Source organism: Acipenser ruthenus, chromosome 2 (assembly GCF_902713425.1).
Source record: "Acipenser ruthenus chromosome 2, fAciRut3.2 maternal haplotype, whole genome shotgun sequence".
NCBI classification, from domain to species: Eukaryota; Metazoa; Chordata; class Actinopteri; order Acipenseriformes; family Acipenseridae; genus Acipenser; species Acipenser ruthenus.
In genome coordinates this window covers 19241461-19263855 of record NC_081190.1, presented here as the reverse complement: position 1 = coordinate 19263855, position 22395 = coordinate 19241461, and the positions used below count along the sequence as shown (strand labels likewise).

The 22395-nt window shown below is 41.5% G+C and overlaps 1 protein-coding gene across 2 annotated transcripts; it reads left to right on the top strand.

Annotated features, from left to right (window-relative positions):
• LOC117409226 (serine/threonine-protein phosphatase with EF-hands 2-like) lies at positions 1 to 22332 on the top strand. Of its 2 annotated transcripts, XM_058990977.1 has the most exons (17): positions 1 to 396; positions 7318 to 7482; positions 10949 to 11076; positions 11681 to 11738; positions 12213 to 12388; positions 12762 to 12876; positions 13157 to 13203; positions 14118 to 14284; positions 14392 to 14428; positions 15630 to 15779; positions 16395 to 16754; positions 17170 to 17355; positions 17491 to 17633; positions 18201 to 18307; positions 18555 to 18718; positions 20402 to 20489; positions 20808 to 22332. In XM_058990977.1, exons 2-17 carry the CDS (start codon positions 7425 to 7427, stop codon positions 21035 to 21037), a joined length of 2214 nt encoding a protein of 737 aa, XP_058846960.1. In that variant the 5' UTR covers positions 1 to 396; positions 7318 to 7424; the 3' UTR covers positions 21038 to 22332. The 2 variants fall into 2 exon arrangements, with proteins under 2 accessions (XP_058846960.1, XP_058846964.1); XM_058990981.1 differs by lacking the exon at positions 11681 to 11738.
• The last annotated feature ends 63 nt before the right edge of the window (positions 22333 to 22395 follow it).

Genomic DNA, 22395 nt, shown 5'->3' with positions numbered 1-22395 from the left:
AGAATAATCCTAATCCACTTGAGCCTTGTTGTCTTGATTAAAAGAGCATGTGGGCTGGAGAGAGCACTTAAAGCCGCTCACAATACGTGTAAATTGGAGAGCTGCAAAGTCTGGTAACGAGCAGTGTGGCTGAAGCGCAGCTGGCAAGAGCAAGTTGAGTGCTGTCAGGCTACTGGAGTACAACAAGGGAACATTTGCTCAGTCCTTCCATTCATCTCATATTAGTGTTTGTCTCTTTATACCGCTGTGTCTGACATAATGAGCCATGATTACAGATTCACCCAGTTTGGCGAGTCTCAGAAAAGATGTCTCAAAAAGATGTAAATGAAAGACGTGGATACAGACATATAACAAGTTAACGACCAAGAAACAGATACAGAAAGCACACACCTTCAGGTAAGTTCTTTTTTTTTCAAAGATTCCCCGGTGAAGTACCTTGCATTTTATGGTATGACCAGAGTGTGTTTTCAGCTAGTTATGGTGGTTAAATAAAAAAAATAGTAGACGGAAAGTTCAGCTATATCTGCTCACTGTGGTTTGTTAGTAAGGTAAGACGACTGCAGTGGAACCTGTATGTTACTACAGGTAAAGTCATTAGAACCCACGCTAATAGACGGAGATCCTCAGAAATGAAAAGAGCAGACCCAATAGAGTTCTTTTCAAAATGTTTGCTCTAGTGCACTGGGGGTTGAGATCTGTCCTCTAAATCACTGCAGGATGAGCAATAAAAAAAAAACAAACATAACAGGTGCTCTGGCTTTTCTGTTCCGTACCACATGATGGATTGTTATTGCTGTGTTACCTGTGTCACTCACTATCAGTGCACTAGAGCGGACATTTTGAAAAGACGTTGAAACAGACTTTAAAGTTATATGTGTAAAAAGTTGTCAGGATGTTAACAATGAAAATAAAAATTACAGGTACGTTATTTAAACAGTTGTAGCAACACGTGGGGACGTGCAACGCTATATTTTTCGGAACCCCGGTACTTACTTTTTAACTTTGTGTGTGTGTGTGTGTGTGTGTGTGTGTATATATATATATATATATATATATATATATGTCTATACAATGTTGAAACAGTGTTTAAAAGGGTAAAGATTTGATTTTTTAAAACCATCCCTTTAAGTACATTTTATATTTTATCGAGGTTTTTGTGAATTTAAAACTACTTAATTACATGTCAATTAAATATTTTTTGAGGATATATATATATATAGATAGATAGATAGATAGATAGATAGATAGATAGATAGATAGATAGATAGATAGATCTAGATATGTAATACAGACATAGTGGTCTATATTTTAATGCAGTTGCTAATTCAGTACAGTGTATTTGGATATTACTACCCCATTACCGCAACAGACACCGCACTCCAAATAACCCTTCAGTGTGCTGACATTACTAAACTGGTATTATGGAAGGCTAGTCATGAGTATGTGTCTTAAGATACACAATACAGTCTCTGTAATTTTAGTAGAGCTAAATATATGTCAGGGTTAAAAATAAGATTATTTCGACATGGTAGTTTGAGCCATTCACATTTTACTATGAGCTTTAGCTGCACCTGAGCTCAATTAGACTTACTGTAGAAGCCACAAGCGGAGGCATGTCTAATTGCAGTCCCAGTTGCGTTGCACGTGCAGTTGGAGTGTTATTTCATTATCAACAAGTTATCAGATACAGCACGAGACTTTCATTAAATAGAAAATGAGAAACCTTAGTGGTGCTTACTACACAAGGTCTCTGGAAAGAAAAAGTCTTCACTACAAAATTAACAACAGAGACCTTATGATACTGAGATTCAGGGTCACTGAACTTACATGTCAAAGTCTGGCCTAGTCTTGATATATCCAGTTATTGTTGACTGCCTCCATAGCTAAAACACAGCTGAAGCTTAAACTGTAAAATAAGGAGCTTCAAGTAGTCTGAAACTCCAAGGCTGGCAGCTTTTTTTTTTTTTAAACGTATTTGGGCGCCAGATACTTTTAGAAAAAAAAAAAATGATGAACAAAAACAAAGCACCTGTGGCAAAGTGTAAAGTCAGTATCAGGAGTAAGCCCAAAAGACACATGAGCACAATGTAGCAGCCATGATGTGCATGTCTGCAGGAGTGTATGAATTTGGGTCGCTTCTGTATTAATTATGCCTTCTCGGTTAATACAGTACAGCACTTCAAATGGGAAGTCTGTATCTTACTGTGGCAGTCTGGCTCGCAGTGGTGAGGTGGATGACGTCACGGACCAGGAAGTAACTGACTCCAAAACAGTGGATGGGCGGGTGAAACCGAGTGCAAAAGCACTCAGCGTATTTAATAATAAACAAACAGAAGATTTAAACAAAATACAAACAAAAGGGCACGAGGGCCAAACGAATAAATAAACAAACAAGTAAGTGCCGTGCTGGATAATCCAGCACGTATTAGCAATTGTTTTTTAAATGTTATTCCTTCTCTCCGCTCCCCGTACTCTCTACTCCAACACCCCAACCCCGAGTGCAGAGTGCTGCTGGTTTATATACTCTGGCCGAGGGATTTAACTTATTATCCCCCGGCCAGAGTCTGCACGCGTTTGGTAAGGATGCATGACTGTCAGCTATTTAAATAATCAGTAGCTGATCAGCCATGCATCCTCACGGGGTTTTTAAATAATAATAAAAGACGCGGCGCTTTTACCCGCGCCGCAAACAAAAATACAAATAATAATAAATAGGGGCGGGACACTCCGCCACACATGCCCCCCCTTGTGCGCAGCACACATGGCCCCAACGGCCACCTCCCCCCTCAGTCTTAAAGTCCCGGAAGAGGGGGAAGCAAGTTGCTTCTGGGGGGTGGCCATGGTGGAATCTCCGGCACCCCCCAATTTTTCGTGGCCGGCAGCTCCCTCTTCCGGGGCTCCCTCCACACTCTCTCCTGCCGCGAAAGTGCGGCTGGGGGAGCTGGTCTCCTGACCTTCCCCCTCCTCTTCATGGCCAGCAGTTTCCCTCCGTGGGGCTCTGACCACCCAAACTCCTGCCGCGAAAGTGCGGCTGGGGGAGCTGGTCTCCTGACCTCCCCCCCTTTCTTGATGGCCGGCAGTTCCCCTCCGTGGGGCTCCGGCCATAGTGTGGCGACCCCAGGCGAAGCCGGATCCCTGGCGACCCCAGGCGACGGCAGCGGACCCTCGGGAGGCGACGGCAGCGGCAGCGGACCCTCGGGAGGCGACGGCAGCGGACCCTCGGGAGGCGACGGCAGCGGACCCTCGGGAGGCGACGGCAGCGGACCCTCGGGAGGCGACGGCAGCGGCAGCGGACCCTCGGGAGGCGACGGCAGCGGACCCTCGGGAGGCGACGGCAGCGGACCCTCGGGAGGCGACGCAGGACAGGCAGCAACCCTAGGAGATGCAAAGGAGACACAGGCGACCCTAGGCGATGCCGACGGCGGGAGGGGAGCCCCTGGCCATGAAGGCGGCAGCAGGAGCTTCACTTCTCCCAATGGTGGTGGTGGTGGAGGTAGAGGTAGCTCCTGCTCCTCTCCTCCTGACGGTAAAGGCGGCAGGGGCTCCTCCTCTTCTGGCGGCCAAGGCGGCAGGGGCTTCTCCTCTTCTGGCGGCCAAGGCAGCAGGGGCTCCTCCCCTTCTGGCGGCCAAGGCTCCTCCCCTTCAGGCTGCCAAGGCGGCAGGGGCTCCTCCCCTTCTGGCGGCCAAGGCGACAGGGGCTCCTCCCCTTCTGGCGGCCAAGGCGGCAGGGCTTCCTCCCCTTCAGGCAGCGAAGGCGGCTCCTCCCCTTCTGGCAGCGAAGGCAGCAGGGCTTCCTCCCCTTCAGGCTGCCAAGGCGGCAGGGCTTCCTCCCCTTCAGGCTGCCAAGGCGGCAGGGCTTCCTCCCCTTCAGGCTGCCAATGCCGCAGGGCTTCCTCCCCTTCAGGCTGCCAAGGCCGCAGGGCTTCCTCCCCTTCAGGCTGCCAAGGCCGCAGGGCTTCCTCCCCTTCAGGCTGCCAAGGCCGCAGGGCTTCCTCCCCTTCAGGCTGCCAAGGCCGCAGGGCTTCCTCCCCTTCAGGCTGCCAAGGCCGCAGGGCTTCCTCCCCTTCAGGCTGCCAAGGCCGCAGGGCTTCCTCCCCTTCAGGCTGCAGTGGGGAAACCAGCAGGCATGCTCCCTCTGCTGGTGGTGGCGAGGGAGGCGGAACCAGCAGGCATATTCCCTCTGCTGGCGGAGGCAACACATAGTCCTCCCACGGGGGTGGAAGTGGCACCAGCAGGAACTCACCCTCTGCTGGCGGAGGCGGGAGCAACACATCGTCCTCCCACGGCGGTGGAGGCAGAACCAGCAGGAATTCGCCCTCTGCTGGCGGAGATGGGGACAGCAGGCATTCTCCCTCTGCTGGCAGCTTGGGTCCTAAGGCTGTGGAAGCGCAGACTTCCCCCTCTTGGGCTATGGACGCACCGACTCCCCCCTCTTTGGGCTGTGGACGCACCGACTCCTCCCTCTTGGGCTGTGGACGCACCGACTCCTCCCTCTTGGGCTGTGGACGCACCGACTCCCCCCTCTTGGGCTGTGGACGTTCGGGCTCCCCCCACTCGGGCTGTGGACGTTCGGGCTCCCCCCCCCTCGGGCGTAGGACGTTCGGGCTCCTCCCACTCGGGCGTAGGACGTTCGGGCTCCTCCCACTCGGGCGTAGGACGTTCGGGCTCCTCCCACTCGGGCGTAGGACGTTCGGGCTCCTCCCACTCGGGCTGTGGAGGTGAAACCAGCAGGCATTCTCCCTCTGCTGGTGGAGACGGTAGCGATGGCTCCTCTCCCTCTGATGCTGGAGACGGTAGCGATGGCTCCTCTCCCTCTGCTGGTGGAGACGGTAGCGATGGCTCCTCTCCCTCTGCTGGTGGAGATGGTAGCGATGGCTCCTCTCCCTTTGGTGCTGGAGATGGCAGCAGCAGGGTCTCTCCCATATCCGCAGCCAGGTAGTTGAGCACCATGGCTGCGATGTCTGGGAGGGATGCTGGGTGGTGTTGCTGTTCCCAGACCTCCCAGCGCTCCCCATCTCTTGCCCACAGGAGGTTGATCACTGCAGGGAGGGCTTCCTCATAATCCCTCCCCGGCTCCACCAGCCAGTCCCAGACTCCCTCAGAGGAGAGTGCATTCGTCCTCTTTGGAGGATGCAGGTCCTCCCTCACTGGACGCTCTGGCTCCTCTTTCTCCTGCCATGGAGGGGGTTGGTCGGGTGCTATGTGACCCACCTCCCCAACAGCGAAGCACCACTCCTCACCTTTCAAGCAGGTGGGGCAGACGTCCAGCATGGTTGAGCTACAGTGGGACCTGCGACCGGCCCCACGCTGCTGTAGCTGCTGCTTCCTCCGTCCGCTTCTTCCCATATTTTTTTTTTTTTTTTTTTTCCCCAAAAAACACACAAAAAACACTTTGAAAAAAAAAACGAACAAAAAAAACGAGCTTTTCTTTCCTGGTCCGGCTATTGGAGGCGTTTGTTTTATCCCACCGCTGCCACCATATGTGGCAGTCTGGCTCGCAGTGGTGAGGTGGATGACGTCACGGACCAGGAAGTAACTGACTCCAAAACAGTGGATGGGCGGGTGAAACCGAGTGCAAAAGCACTCAGCGTATTTAATAATAAACAAACAGAAGATTTAAACAAAATACAAACAAAAGGGCACGAGGGCCAAACGAATAAATAAACAAACAAGTAAGTGCCGTGCTGGATAATCCAGCACGTATTAGCAATTGTTTTTTAAATGTTATTCCTTCTCTCCGCTCCCCGTACTCTCTACTCCAACACCCCAACCCCGAGTGCAGAGTGCTGCTGGTTTATATACTCTGGCCGAGGGATTTAACTAGTTGGTAATTATCTTATTATCCCCTGGCCAGAGTCTGCACGCGTTTGGTAAGGATGCATGACTGTCAGCTATTTAAATAATCAGTAGCTGATCAGCCATGCATCCTCACGGGGTTTTTAAATAATAATAAAAGACGCGGCGCTTTTACCCGCGCCGCAAACAAAAATACAAATAATAATAAATAGGGGCGGGACACTCCGCCACACTTACACGTTTATTTTTAGACTATTTTACACTGTGATCTAATTGCATGCATATTGGATTATCTTTGCAATGCGCAGTGTATTTAAATCTTACGTATGTTACCTCGAGTGGCATAGGGCAGGAAAGCTGATTATTGCGATGGATTATTATTATTTCTGCCTCTGTGTGCTAAAAATAGGAAAAGAGTTCAAGTTCTTAACAAACTGGAGTGGACTGGTGCCTTTGAGTTTCATCTTTAAACTGCTGTATTTAAAATATACCCAGACTGAGCCTACAGCTATGGCCAAATATTTTGCATCACTGTCCTGGAATTTTAGGATTGAGACACAATAATATATATATATATATATATATATATATATATATATATATATATATATATATATATATATATATATATATACTGAGTAGAAAAACAGGGGTAACAAAATTGATGAATAAATTGATAAATAAAAAAAATGTTCAAGACTGTAGAAATATGGTGAACTTGCACATATTTTGATTATATTTTAGGAACTATAGCCACAGTTGCTAAACTAGAGTCAGAATCAAGTACATTAGTTTACCATACAGAAAAGTATAACCTGACAGTTGTTATATTAGATACATCTGCTCTACCTCAGAAGCTTACATTTTGATATATTTTTGCGGCATTAGTGAATATTATGTTAAGCACATGGCATGGTACTCTAAATGCAGTATTAAATGTAGTCTGATCATTGATTCTTACTGTATGCTAGGTAGGTAACATAAGGAGGCAGATTCTCGTCCTGTATTCAGTAAGCAAGAATTGAATGTGTGAATACTATGCATAATTGAAAGGAAAAATCTGAGGTTGCTAAGGGTATGTAGCTTCCCAGGGGACTGTTCACCTTGAAGCAGGCAGTTACTGCCACTGTACCACACATCAGTGCAAGCAGGAGCAAGAGATTTATGCTGAACAGTATTATATTTATCAAAAGCTGATTTTGTCCATCTGAGATCTGACAAGACTGAGGCTCTGAATCCACCAGGTTTCAACACGGCTTGCTGTCAAATGTTTTGTTGTAAAATCATAGCCAGGTGTAGAGAAGGAAGCAAAGTCAAAGAATAATGAAATTATCTAAGCACAGGTATGCTGGTTAAATACTAGATAAGAGAAAGGCTAAAAGGAAAGATACTCAATGGAATCCCATTGTTAGTGCTGCACACAGGCACAGATTTCACATACATTTCAATTAGAAATAAACATATAATGATATGAGTTATGTAGTAAGAAAATGCTTTCTTAAAGAATCATCTTGTTTACAGTATCCCTCCTAGTGGAAACAGCAACAGCAATTGAGTTGTTTACACGGCTATCGCAAGGTAAAGTGGAAAGTGACATCACACACAGACAGCCGGAAGAACGGAAGGCCATGGGATGTGGTATCTCGTTAAACAACGATTACTCTTTAATAAAGAAGACAGAGAGAGGTGGGTTAAAAGATTTTTTTGTTAGGTATTTCTTTATAAAATATTCTTGTCACTGTCCTTTGTTTTCTCCCTTTTACGTGTCATGAAGGGGCCTAAGTGTTCTATTGGATGAAAAAAGTACAGTTTGGACATGTTAGTCTCTACGTGAGGAGTACTGTATATAAACTGCTGATTTGCTGAGGAGTACAGTATATAAACTGCTGATTCGCTGAGGAGTACAGGATATAAACTGCTGATTTGCTGAGGAGTACAGTATATAAACTGCTGATTTGCTGAGGAGTACAGTATATAAACTGATTCGCTGAGGAGTACAGTATATAAACTGCTGATTCGCTGAGGAGTACAGGATATAAACTGCTGATTTGCTGAGGAGTACAGTATATAAACTGCTGATTCGCTGAGGAGTACAGTATATAAACTGATTCGCTGAGGAGTACAGGATATAAACTGCTGATTTGCTGAGGAGTACAGGATATAAACTGATTCGCTGAGGAGTACAGTATATAAACTGCTGATTTGCTGAGGAGTACAGTATATAAACTGCTGATTTGCTGAGGAGTACAGTATATAAACTGATTCGCTGAGGAGTACAGTATATAAACTGCTGATTTGCTGAGGAGTACAGTATATAAACTGCTGATTTGCTGAGGAGTACAGTATATAAACTGATTCGCTGAGGAGTACAGTATATAAACTGCTGATTTGCTGAGGAGTACAGTATATAAACTGCTGATTTGCTGAGGAGTACAGGATATAAACTGATTCGCTGAGGAGTACAGTATATAAACTGCTGATTCGCTGAGGAGTACAGTATATAAACTGCTGATTCGCTGAGGAGTACAGGATATAAACTGATTCGCTGAGGAGTACAGTATATAAACTGCTGATTCGCTGAGGAGTACAGTATATAAACTGCTGATTCGCTGAGGAGTACAGGATATAAACTGATTCGCTGAGGAGTACAGTATATAAACTGATTCGCTGAGGAGTACAGTATATAAACTGCTGATTCGCTGAGGAGTACAGTATATAAACTGCTGATTCGCTGAGGAGTACAGGATATAAACTGATTCGCTGAGGAGTACAGTATATAAACTGCTGATTTGCTGAGGAGTACAGTATATAAACTGCTGATTTGCTGAGGAGTACAGTATATAAACTGCTGATTCGCTGAGGAGTACAGTATATAAACTGCTGATTCGCTGAGGAGTACAGTATATAAACTGATTCGCTGAGGAGTACAGGATATAAACTGATTCGCTGAGGAGTACAGTATATAAACTGATTCGCTGAGGAGTACAGTATATAAACTGCTGATTCGCTGAGGAGTACAGTATATAAACTGCTGATTTGCTGAGGAGTACAGGATATAAACTGATTCGCTGAGGAGTACAGTATATAAACTGCTGATTCGCTGAGGTGTACAGGATATAAACTGATTCGCTGAGGAGTACAGTATATAAACTGCTGATTCGCTGAGGAGTACAGTATATAAACTGCTGATTTGCTGAGGAGTACAGGATATAAACTGATTCGCTGAGGAGTACAGTATATAAACTGCTGATTCGCTGAGGAGTACAGGATATAAACTGATTCGCTGAGGAGTACAGTATATAAACTGCTGATTCGCTGAGGAGTACAGTATATAAACTGCTGATTTGCTGAGGAGTACAGTATATAAACTGCTGATTTGCTGAGGAGTACAGTATATAAACTGCTGATTCGCTGAGGAGTACAGTATATAAACTGCTGATTCGCTGAGGAGTACAGTATATAAACTGATTCGCTGAGGAGTACAGGATATAAACTGATTCGCTGAGGAGTACAGTATATAAACTGATTCGCTGAGGAGTACAGTATATAAACTGCTGATTCGCTGAGGAGTACAGTATATAAACTGCTGATTTGCTGAGGAGTACAGTATATAAACTGATTCGCTGAGGAGTACAGTATATAAACTGCTGATTTGCTGAGGAGTACAGTATATAAACTGCTGATTTGCTGAGGAGTACAGGATATAAACTGATTCGCTGAGGAGTACAGTATATAAACTGCTGATTCGCTGAGGAGTACAGTATATAAACTGCTGATTTGCTGAGGAGTACAGGATATAAACTGCTGATTCGCTGAGGAGTACAGGATATAAACTGATGGTTTGTTATTCAAAAAGTTGAACTACAAAATGTGTTTGGGTTCATATCATGGTTTCAAAGCAGGCAATTTCTGCAGAACAGTATTATATTTATCAAAAGCTGACTTTGTCCATCTGAGAATTGCAAAACTGCCCAGTGGGAAACAGAAAAAAACACATATTGAATGAACCACTGAATTAATTTTCTTTGTGAACTGGACAGATAATCTACTCCTGCAAGTACAATCTGCTACTGTGGCTATGACTGCTTCCCTCTTAAAGTGTGACTTTTTACATTTTTTTTACTGTGATGATGATATTGTAAATTTAAAGAGACTTTAACTGTTTCTCTAAAAGGGAAAGTCATATATGACTATTCTGTAGATCTTGACTACAATGTTGCATCACAGACTTTAGGTCATGGGACCAGTCACATCAAACCCTACTAATACTTCTGCATCAATACCAATTGTGATATACAGTGGTGAGATTGTTACATGTATCTTCCACAACCTGTAATGCATGCATTTATTTATTTTCCAATTTCCCATGCAAACAGAGGCAAGTGTGTCCATCCCAGGTATGGTTAGTTATTTACAGCAGTTTACTGTGTTTGTAATATTTGTGTTTATATTGTAATACAGACTGACCTGTAAATGAACCAAGCTTTGCAGAATGCTAGCCTTCCTGAGGAGTTTTAATTGTTTTGTAATATCCCCATTTTTACTTTGCCAAGAATTGCACTAGCAACTTTAAAAGCCATTATCTTCCCATTGTTTTTGGAAAACCCTTTCAGAGCAGAGAGATGTATACACAATGAATACTGTAATGTGTTTGCAATAATGCTTACCTTATGACTGATGGAATATCTAGTTCTAGTTTCCTCCTGTGTCTTTTTGTAATGTAGAAAATCGGAAATGTCGCTTAACATAAATTGAACTTTCTTTCCCTGCATCCCTATTTGCAGCTGCTACAGGTAGGTCTGTCTCCATTTTATTAATCGCACAGTAGACTAACCAGTTTGTGAGTTCACATAGTGACACCTCTGGAGTAATTATCCTGGTTAAACATAATTTAAATTAATAATAATAATAATAATAATAATAATAATAATAATAATAATAATAATAATAATAATAATAAACAACTTCTGAGGACTAAAACAGTGAGCAAAGAGGGCATGGCCACCCCCATTCCCAATTAGAATCAAAATAATTAATTAGAAATGCTCTCTTGCACAGATTTACATTTTTAAGAGCTTCCTTGTAATGTTATGCACCGTGCAGCGTATATTTTAATGAAGCAGTATTTAATTTTTGCTGTTGTTCTTCACAGCAATGAAAGCGGCTGTCCTCATCCAAAGGTGGTATCGTCAATATGTGGCTCGCATGGAGGTTCGACGGAGATGCACCTGGACCATCTTCCAGTCCATCGAGTATGCAGGCGAGCAGGACCAGATCAAGGTAGGTCACACGAGAAGACTGTGAAGCTCAAACTGTGCGGAATGACGCCTCATGCAATAAGAATAGACACCCTACAAAAGACGTGTAGGTAACATGACGCCTCGTGCAATAAGAATAGACACCCTACAAAAGATGTGTAGGTAACTTATTATACATCACACAAATGAAGACTGTACTCAGGAATAACTTTAAAATGAAAAATACTTTCATCACCCCCTCCCCCCACGGTAGTGAAATGGTTCAGTCCAGAATCAACTGCCACAGCCCTTAAGTAATGCCTGGAGGCCTACAGTTGTGTCAAGGTGAGATTAATTTATTAAAAACAAAAGTCGGAGAATCTTCCACCAGTATCATTAAAGGATTAAATGTCTTTTACCTTGTTCAGAATGATTTTCATTTCTTTCTTTTCTATTTCTGCAATTTCTGAAATATTGTCTTAAGAAACCAATGAGGCTGTATAGACAACTACAGGGTGGAAAGTGGCCTTAACAGCCTTTGCTTTGAATCTAATAAGTGCATACATGAAGATACTATTATTAATATCGAATTCCCCTTCCTATTAAATGTGTTTCTCCAGAGTCTACTTAAATCTTTTCTTTTTCAGTTGCAAAACTTTTTCACTTACCTTATGGATCACTTCACACCAACTAACAGTAACCAAAGTAAGGCCACGTTTCTTTGTTTGATAGAAATCTACCATTATAAACCTAACTATTTATAAACAGCATGTTTCCAAACAGCGCTTACTGTTTTTTTCATGCTTTTTAACCACATGTAAATAAAGCTGCTTTGTATGTTTACCATGTTCACTGCTCATATCATCCCTTTTCTAAGTTATACAAACACACAATTTACGATTTTAAATAATGGCCCCAAATGTATACATTCCAATAGCTGTTGTTACTGTGAATTCATTATGAATCAGTGGCCAACGATTATCCGGCATAATAACTAGGAAACAGATTTTTTTTCATATTTTATTCCTACAGAATTGTACAGGAATTCATATAAATATGTGACTGTTATATTCCAGTAGGTCTGTACTGTTGAAAGAAGTTTGATTAGCAATCCCAGGAAGCACAGGGTTAATACAGGAGCACTGACCTCCTCTTTGTGAACCAATGCTTCTTTGACAGGGGACCTGATCGCTCACATCTTCACTGAGGATGAGATCTACAAGGAGACTGAACTGGAGAAATACTTTGACCATGAAAGCATCGAGCTGCCAGAATCGTACACAGGACCTCACATTGATTTCCCTCTCACTGCTGCCCATGCAGCTTCCTTAGTGGAAGCCTTCAGACACAAGCAAGTAGGTATACTGTACATACCACTATAAATATCAGTGCTGTGCTTAATGTCCAGAGATTTCACATGTTAAGAGCCATGTAGGCAAAGTTATTACACTGTATAGTTACCCTTTAAAAAGTTATGTGGAATTTTATAGTAAAAACAGAGTGGAAACATGGTAAAAAAAAAAACCCAGAACAATGGTAAATATGTTATTGCATTTTTAAAAAAAACATATTAACCATGGTAAATCACAGTATAATCTATTGAAATGCATGGGAAACTGCAAAATTACCATGGGAAACTTGTATACTTTTAGTCCTTTGATTTCACAGCATGCTTGTCTGATTTTTACTTGCAGTCTCCTAATTCCTTCTGTCCATTCCTCCCAGTAGCAGCTCCATGCTAGATACGTCCTGCAGCTTTTACACGAAACCTTGAAACACCTCAAACTGCTGCCAAATATCAACCGGGTCTGTACCTGCTTCTGCGAGGAGATTACTATCTGTGGTGAGCGCTGGTCGGTACTTTTTCTAATCATGCACAAATTCAGAAAGGGCTGGACGGTGCAGTGGGTTATTTACACTTCTCAGTTCCAGAGGACGGTTTGAATTTGGGTTCGGGTGCAGGTAAAATGAGTTGAAATGATGCAGGGCAAGGTGGAAAAGCATGCACTGCCACCGCTCTGTGGATAAATAGAGCTGATTTCAGTTTTCACCATGAGTAAATACAATTATTGTCTTTATTTACTAAGTATATATATATATATTTCTTTTAATTCTGATTCAAGGTGACTTGCATGGGCAGCTGGATGACTTGCTGTTAATATTTTATAAGGTAGGTACACCACTGTTGCCCCTTGTGGAAGGGTGGAAGCCCATTGTGTAAATAGTGTGCGTGGTATTGTTTCAATAAAAATTTATTATTTTGAATTTAAGTTTGGCAGAGATAGGGTTAGTCCCATCCCTGCCAGATACACGTGGGGAATGAGGCTGGGGCGGCGATTGAATGATTGATGATCAAAATGATGCTATATAAAGAGAGCCAAAAGCTTTGTTTAATTGGAGTTTAAGGAGAGTTTGGAGGTGGTCCAGTGAAGATGCTGCTCAGCTAGGACAATAAGGAGTATTTATTTTGACAGAGGATTTGTTTTGTTGAACTGCTTTGTATTTGTGTTAAATAAACATGCTGTTTAACTGCAGCTCTCCGTCTCCGAGTCTCCTTCCTGCCTGTAACGGCTCGGGTCGTGACGCTATCCTGCTACACCCCTCCTTGCACAAGCAGCTGTTATGTTGTTTACAGCATTTACTAGAACAGGCAGCAAAGATTTAGTGTGATTATCGTCTGTAGCTGTTTGAAAGCCGGATTATAAAACAGGATGATGTTATAGAATGTTCCACTGCACACTGTATGGATATTCTCATCACTGATTTAACTATGAGCTGTCAGCATGACAGAAATATATTTACTCACCACACATCTGACTGGGTTTCTTCAGCTTTCTTTTTAAAGTCATTTTATATGTTGGGTTCTGCTGTAAATTAATTTTCTCGCATTAGTAAAATAATGATAAAGATGAAGTGTGCTTTACTAAACCAAATCTGCATACCAGTACATACCAATTTCCTTGGTATGGATTTTGAATGTCAAAAGAATTCAACACTATTCAGTTAATAATGCTTTTTGAATCAATATAATTAGGTCTGGCTTGCATAACATACAGTACCATTTGTTTTTACAACTTTCCTCAGAATGGCCTACCATCTGTTGAAAAGCCCTATATCTTCAATGGAGACTATGTGGACAGAGGCAAGAACTCAATTGAGATCCTGTTGATTCTGTTTGCATTCTTACTGGTTTATCCCAATGAAGTCCACATGAACAGAGGAAACCATGAAGATTACATTGTAAACCTGAGGTAACCTCAAATGAAAATAGGTGTACTGGCAGGAGCTGTATTTCAATTGCAAACCGAAGTGTGCAGGTTTCTTTTTTATCTTCATGTTCCTTTCCCTCTCTTTCTAGATACGGCTTTACCAAGGAAGTGATGCAGAAATACAAGGTATACAGGACTTGCTATCCTGCGCATTCATATCATGCACCTATATTCACCCTTCTAAAACTTCACAGCACTATACCAAGGCAAAAGCATCGCAAAGTGTAGTAGAGTACATTCAACTTCCTGGTAAAAACTGGTAAACTGCATAACAATTGTGCACATTTTACATGTTTAGTGTGTTACAGTAAACCTTTAGAACAAAATCTATTATGATGATTATTCCACTCTATGAAGTCCAGTCTCAGTAAGAGAGGGTCGCAAGAGTTGTAAGCAATGTGTCTTCACAAAGCATTATAGCCTCTCACTAAAGCAGACTTTAAAAAAAAAAAAAAAAAACGGTTCATCTTCCCTCAGGTACTGTGTCTTTAAACCTGATCTGGATCACAGGATCTCTCATTGGAAGTGATTTCATCACTCAAACATTCCTTAAAAGCACACTGTGAATAGCATGGTCTTATAAGAGGGCATGTTCAGAAACAAAACTAGAAAAAGGGAATACTGTTTTCGTTTCTATCTGATGAATGTTGCTTTTATTTTTTACATTAGTGATACATAATAAGGAAGAAAGTTGACTATAAAGGCATTAGTTTCCATCAAACTTCCATCTCACAGTTATGTTACTGAGTGAAGCATAAACCTTTGCAAAGGTCATTTCTGCCGGACTTTGACAGCCGTTGATGAAATTTGAGTTGTTCTGTTTCTTTGTGATCACTGCAGTTGTCACCCATATTCTCGTCAAGAGGTGTTATTTCTTCTCCTGCTTCACAACAGCTCTCTCTTACACCATGGCTGTAAATTCATTTGCAATTACCCACAATGAAATAGAAGAAGACTATATATATATATATATATATATATATATATATATATATATATATATATTTTGACTACTTGTTTTAACCTTGTTCTAACCTCGTTTCTTGCTCGTTCTGTTTTACAAAAAACTCAAAACATTAATGTTACCAAGCTGAAATTAATTAGCTAAATACGTTAATTTAAGAGTTACGTGCGCCTTTATTGTTTCTTACTGATTCTGTTTGTTTTTCCTGTTACAGGGAACACTAAAAAAACTAGGGTACTGTAAAAGCTTTGTCAATGTTGCACATACGATGAGTCAAATCTAAAGGGTGCATGTCTTTGTTCAGTTGTAAGTGAAAAGGCTGCCTCTTGTTACATACTGAGCCAGTGTGTTCTTGCTGTTCAGATGCATGGCAGGAAGATTCACAAGCTGCTCCAGATCGTGTTCAGCTGGATGCCTCTGGCCACGGTGATCGATCAGAAGGTCTTAATAACTCATGGAGGGATCTCCGACACCACCGACCTGGACATCATTGCCAAAGTCGACAGACACAAAGTACTTACTTTCACAGACGCTAGCAACAGCTTCTTAACTGGAGAATGCCCTAGTGGGCTCACATTTTTGTTTTATTGCAATTTCTTTTGTTTTTGGTCTCGGAGTATATCTCAGGTTTGAGCAAAAAATAAATAAAAGAATTGCCCTTATCAATATGTAGGGTTGGGTTACAGCTGTTCTACTATGTAGTCATTATTTCCAACTCACAAGAATTTAGTAACCTGTGCAATCCCTATTGTATGCACATGTAATTATGAGAGGTTTGGTCTTAAACATCTGACCCCAGATTAAATGTTCTGTAGCATCAGCCAGCAAATATATGAATTTCACTGAATGTATTGAGTTGGCACTGCATAATTTGTTCAAGATGCCAGAAGTTTAAATTCTTTATACAAGGTACCTTTACCTGGCGTGTTGACTTCATGAAGGTGTTCTCCATGCTGTCTCCAATTAGGCTGAAGAAATGCCTAAGAGGGAAACCTTTTTTTTTCCTTTCTGGCAATTGTTACAGAATTTCCATACGTAAACATCCACCAAGGAAGTAACAAATTCAAGTGTAATTATCTCTTGATTTTCAGTTTATTACCATTAATATGTTCTTCTCTACCCTTGCAGTATGTTTCTGTCTTGAGACCCCCAAAGAAGAAAAAGAGGCACAATATGGCAGAAGCACTTTCTATAAGAGGGGGTCGAACGAGTGAAGGAGACATTCAAACCACAAACATGGACTCTCGTCCGTCCTTGAGGAGGCTCTCCCTGACCTCAACCCTCTGCTACAGCCCTGGCACCAGGAAGAGAAGTCCGCATGACATCTCAAGAAAGGTGCGTCGCTCCGTGGAAGAGGAGCTGGAGAAGTGTCGTCGGCAGGTAGGCTTCTCCGAACCTTACGAAGATGGCAAGTTCTCCCTATCCTTTTCCGAATCGGATTCGGAATCCTTCGAGGTCTGTGAATCGGATAACGCTGAATGGAAGCAGGTGAGATCCTCTTAAGCATGTCAGTGGTCTAAAAACAAGCTACAGAAGATATACTTTCTGCTCTCCATCCAGTTATTACATCTTTTGGTGCATAAACTGTATAGCTTTCTCCGATTCTTTTGATATTGTATATGGATGCACCGGGAAGTGTTTTAGGAAGAATCCCTAAATATTAGCTCTCAACTCGTTATTTTTGAAGTTATGTGCGTATAATGGGGGGGATGGGGGAGTTCAGATCTTTGAAAGTATTCAAGATATCTTTTGGATACTTGCTGCATGTACATATCTGCTCTTCTAGTTTAATGTGATGTCCATGTATGTAAATGCAGGGGGGGACAAATGTAGAAGAAAGTGCAATGAAGCCAATAAAAATACCATATTGTACTTATGAGAACTGCGTTGGCCTTGTTTAAAGATTGTGGATATTCTGTGGAGTGACCCCATGCATCAGGAGGGTTGTGTTCCGAACGCAGTGAGAGGCGGAGGGTGTTACTACGGGCCAGACGTGACTGAGAAAGTCCTGAGCAGACACAACATCCAGCTTCTCATCCGATCCCATGAGTGCAAGCAAGATGGCTACGAGTTCTGCCATAACAGAAAGGTGAGCTAGGGGGCTGGAGTGTTACTGTTAAGAACACTGTGATCATGGGATAACACATATATCTGCAAACACACATTTATGCGAGCAACACAAATATATTGCCCTGACAATTTTATATATTTTTTTTTTTTAAAGGTCTTGACCATTTTTTCTGCATCTAATTACTATGAACTTGGCAGTAACAGAGGAGCCTATGTCAAGTTGGGCCCAGATCTGATTCCTCATCTTGTACAGTACCAAGTCAGCAGAACCACACGCAAGTTAACTATGAAGCAAAGGTAAAAAAAAAAAAAAAATCAACATGGGGCCCATCTGTTATGGACCTAATACTGTATATAGGTTGCATAGAAATAGCCCATTCAGTGTTTATTGAGAAGTTGTAAAAACTAAAGAATGGCAGTAACGCATATACTGTACAGTGAAAACCCTTGAAGACAATTTCATTTACATAGAGGACATATAAGAAACACTTACTATCTAGTTCCCATTATGGATTGTGGATTTTTGACAATTTCCTATTGCTATGAAAAAATACTTATTTGAGAAATAGCAATGCATTAGAAGTTAGATTTTCTAAATTCACTGATTAGCTTTTGTTCCTGTCGAGGCTTTTCACACTAACAGTGATCAGATTTTGGCCATACAATGTTAAGTAGGTGCGGTCCAGGCATAACATTCATCTGTAGAGGTAATGGGTTCTGTGACCCAGAGGCACTGAATGTACAGGATTTTACAGGTCATCAGCCTTCTCCCCAAATTCATGCAAACTGACAGCTCTTTTTGGTTGTAAAACCAGAAGACTTGCCCCAGTAAGAAGCTTTATTGTCTTGTGTGCTTACTTGCAGGGTTAGCAGAGTCGAGCGGTCAGCACTCAGAGCTCTGAGAGAACAGTTATTTTCACACAAATCCGATCTCATCAGTGCCTTCGAAAAATATGACAAGAATAAGACAGGTAGGTGCTGACCTGTTTTGTAATATTTCTTCAAAATGTCATGATATATGCCCCAAAAGTAAATTAGCTATAATCTAATCATATTCTGTCTTATGTAGATATTTTATAATACTAAAGAGCACAATGATTATGTGCTTGTCTAAAGAATGCACATTTTTTGTGAAGCAAATTCTAGGTTTGGCTATTTATGCATTGCCTCAAATAACAGACATTCATATTTTTTTCAATTTTGGGTCCCGCTGTGCAGGCAGGATATCCCTGAATGACTGGGCGACTGTGGTTGAATCAGTGCTGCATCTGGGCCTGCCCTGGAGGGTGCTGCGCTCCCAGTTAGTGCAGAGTGCTCCTGAAGGCCTCCTCGAGTACCATGCCTGGTTTGATGACCTTGCAATAGAACAACCAACTACAGAGGTAACAAGAATAAAAGAGGCTGAACAAACTTACTCTCCTCCCCCCCCCCCCCCCCATGTTAAATGATTACTTTTATCTATAAGATATAGATTTTTGGACATATCAGCAATGTACTGTATTTTAGCAGAAAAAAAGATAGTTTGCTATCCTTGGATTGCAGCACTGTGCTTGCCTCTTAATTGTGCAGAGCTGCTATCATTATATGTGTTCCAAACTAATGGTCACCAATCAAATTACAAGGGGTATTAAAAACTGTATCTCTGTTCCCAGAATTCAAGGGAATTTGCACAAAATTATAATTACATTATACAGTCGTAGACAAAAGTATTGGCACCCTACATTAAATACAACAGAACTCAAAAAAACATTGTAAATACAAGCACTGGTAGTTTGGTGGTCCAGTGGTTAAAGAAAAGGGCTTGATACCAGGAGGTTCCTGGTTCAAGTCCTGGCTCAGCCACTTAAACTGTGTGTGACCCTGAGCAAGTCACTTAACCTTGAGCTCCTTCCTTTGGATGAGATGTAAAACCGAGGTCCTATTCTAAGTAACTCTGCAGCCACAGCAGTTGTTGATGATGATGATGCATAGTTCACCCCCTAGTCTCTCAAATGTTTGCTCATGACAAAAATTGGCACATTTACATTAAAAGTATGTAAAAATGTAATAGAACCAATTAAAATATATATATTCATAATCTGCATTAAAGTCAATAGCCAGAAAAAGTAATGTTAACATTTTTGCAACACATGTAGATGATAGTCAAGACAATGGAGCTGGATTCATGTTTGAGAAAAGCACTCGTAGCAAACTATAGCAAAGGAAATGGCTACAGAACAGTATCAATGACATATGGAATACCAACATCTACAATCAGAGCAATAATCAAGAAGTGCTACAGAACAAATTCAACTGAAACGCTTGAAAGGCGTGGACATCCAAAGAAAATTACAGGTACAACAGGTAGGAGAATCGTCCAAGCAGCTAAAAAAAAAAAGCAAGATTAAAAAGCCAAGGACTTAAAGAAAGACTTAGAAGCACCAGGAATAATAGCGCATGAAAGAACTGTACAAAGGCACCTGAACACAGAACAGTTGTATAGATGTAGACCTCGCTGCAAACCACTTTTGAAGATAATTAATTAAAACAAAACACTTTTAAATAAGCATTCTTCAACAAAATTCTGATTATAATATGGGTGTGTTTTAGCATTTTTCAGCAGATTTCAAGCCAATAGAAATGCTTTGGACTGATCTGAAAAAAGCTATAGCCAAGCATTATGTTTACAATCTGAGCTGAAGGAAATATGCAAGACTGAATGGGCCCAAATTTCACCAACAAGATGCAACATACTGGTTAAGAATGATCATAAAAGTCTGAAAGCCATAATTAAAGCAAAAGGAGGGCACACGACATACTAAAGCAAGGGTGTCAATACTTTTGTCATGAACAAATATTTGAAATTGCTGAAGTGCTTTTTAAATTTTTTTATAAAGATTGTTTGTTAAATTAACAGAACTCATGTATTTTTGACTTTGTCATTAATGTATTGCTAATGTTCACTAAATGCTTGTATTTTAACATGTTTTCTTGAATTAGCTTAGTAGTATTTTGTACTTGTTTTATTCACTGCTGTAAAAAAAAAAAAAAAAACACAGTAACTATTTGTCATCTCCTCTCTAAAGCATGTACACCAAAGCCTGCTGGAAACACTTTACAGGAACAGGTCCAACCTGGAGACCATCTTCAGAATTATTGATAGCGACAACTCAGGTGAGCACATTACCTGACAACACAATTGGACCAGCAAAATAATATTTCAAACAATTCAGACTACACAGTATTTCCTTATAAAGTGGTTATAGCTAAACTCTGTAGTTTTAATTACAGCTTCTGTCAACAACTTTCACAGACCCTGATTAGCTATAATCCTAGATTACCTAACCTAAATTAACATTTAGACCAAGATTAGTGTGAACCAGGGTCTGTGAAACTAGCAGTGAAAGTCAAATCAGGATTTAATTCAGAGATTTCTAGACCAAGGGCTAGCACTGCACCAGCCAGCCTCACATTTCCATCTCCCCAATATAGGTCTGGTTTCATTTGAAGAGTTTTGTCAAACATGGAAGCTGCTCAGTTCTCATCTAAACATGGAGATCAGCAATGAAGCCATTTCAGACCTAGCTCGCAGCATCGACTTCAACAAAGATGGAAGCATAGACATCAATGAGTTCCTGGAGGCGTTCCGCCTTGTAGATAAAATCCACTATACAGAGAGAGAGGGAAGCCTGCTGTTAACAACTCCCGGAGATCTACTGTAAATGGACCAATTATTCAGAGCTCTGCTGGAAATGGACCGAGTATTCAGAGATCTACTGTAAAAGGACTGATTATTCAGAGCTCTACTGGAAATGGACCGATTATTCAGAGCTCTACTGTAAATGGACCGATTATTCAGAGCTCTGCAGGAAATGGACAGATTATTCAGAGCTCTGCAGGAAATGGACAGATTATTCAGAGCTCTGCTGTAAATGAACCGATTATTCAGAGCTCTACTGTAAATGGACCGATTATTCAGAGCTCTACTGTAAATGGACCGATTATTCAGAGCTCTACTGGAAATGGACCGATTATTCAGGAACTTGGTTTCATGACAGCTATTTATCCACTTGCTCCAAAGATGATTGTGGCACTTTAAAATATAGGGTTAATGAACAAAAGGAAAACCAAAATATGGGCAGCCTGATTATTGACAAGATATAAAAGCACCTGGCTAGAAAGCTACGCAGTCAGTTTTTTGGACTCAAGACAGGAGAGGGAGTGCCTGCAAGGAGCCGTTACAAAGCTCCTGTTATTTTGCCTGCTTCAACTGCTAGTTGTTTTTTGTTAGCACTCCAGTAAGAGCAAGGCTTTTGTTTTCTCTTTTACATTTGTTAAGTATTTTGTTTTACTCTTTACCTAAGTGCTCACCATATAGTTGTTTACTACATATAGCTGAGGAGTGCTTCCTGACACAAGGCCTGACCCCTTTCACACTGCTCATGTGTATTGTATCAATGACTTTTATTATTGGCTAGTTTCACAGATCCCAATTAGAAATAATCTTGGATCTTGTAGTATGTAAGGTATTCCTAGTCAATGATCTAAATTGTATTATTTTGAAATAAATAAAAGGGTAAGACATATATGCAATAACATTTTCTAAAAAAATGAATGTGGTGAGGGGAAAACTGATTGGGCCGTCCAAATTTGGACATAATTGGACACACTAAATAAAATAAAAAAGATAATTCTTGCAGTAGTCCTTGTGTGCCTCAAATGTTCTTCAGTTAGCATAGGTAGTTAGACAGCCTTGATTACAAACAACAGTATTGTCTGGCATATGAACATGAATATAAAGCAACATGATGGGACTACTGGGGCAAGTCAGGACACAGGTTGATGGCTGGCAGATCATCTGTTTTGTTTTGTTCCTAGAAGCATATGCAGCACAAATATAAAAACACACTGAGTCCCAACCAAAGCAGACCAAGTGAGAAGTCTACTGACCCCTGTGGAAACAAAGACACACAGAAAGCCATCACTTTCAAACCTTCAAAAAGCCATCACTTTCAAAGATTAATAACCTCAATTCAAACATCTGAGTAAAAAAAGCAGAAAAATGCTTTGAGTTGTTTTT

Coding starts and splice junctions, on each gene's coding strand:
- LOC117409226 (XM_058990977.1), top strand. CDS start 7,425: ATGGGATGTGGTATCTCGTTAAACAACGATTACTCTTTAATAAAGAAG. Junction 11,077..11,680: donor GCGAGCAGGACCAGATCAAG/GTAGGTCACACG, acceptor TTTCTTTTTCAG/TTGCAAAACTTTTTCACTTA. Junction 11,739..12,212: donor ACCAACTAACAGTAACCAAA/GTAAGGCCACGT, acceptor CTTCTTTGACAG/GGGACCTGATCGCTCACATC.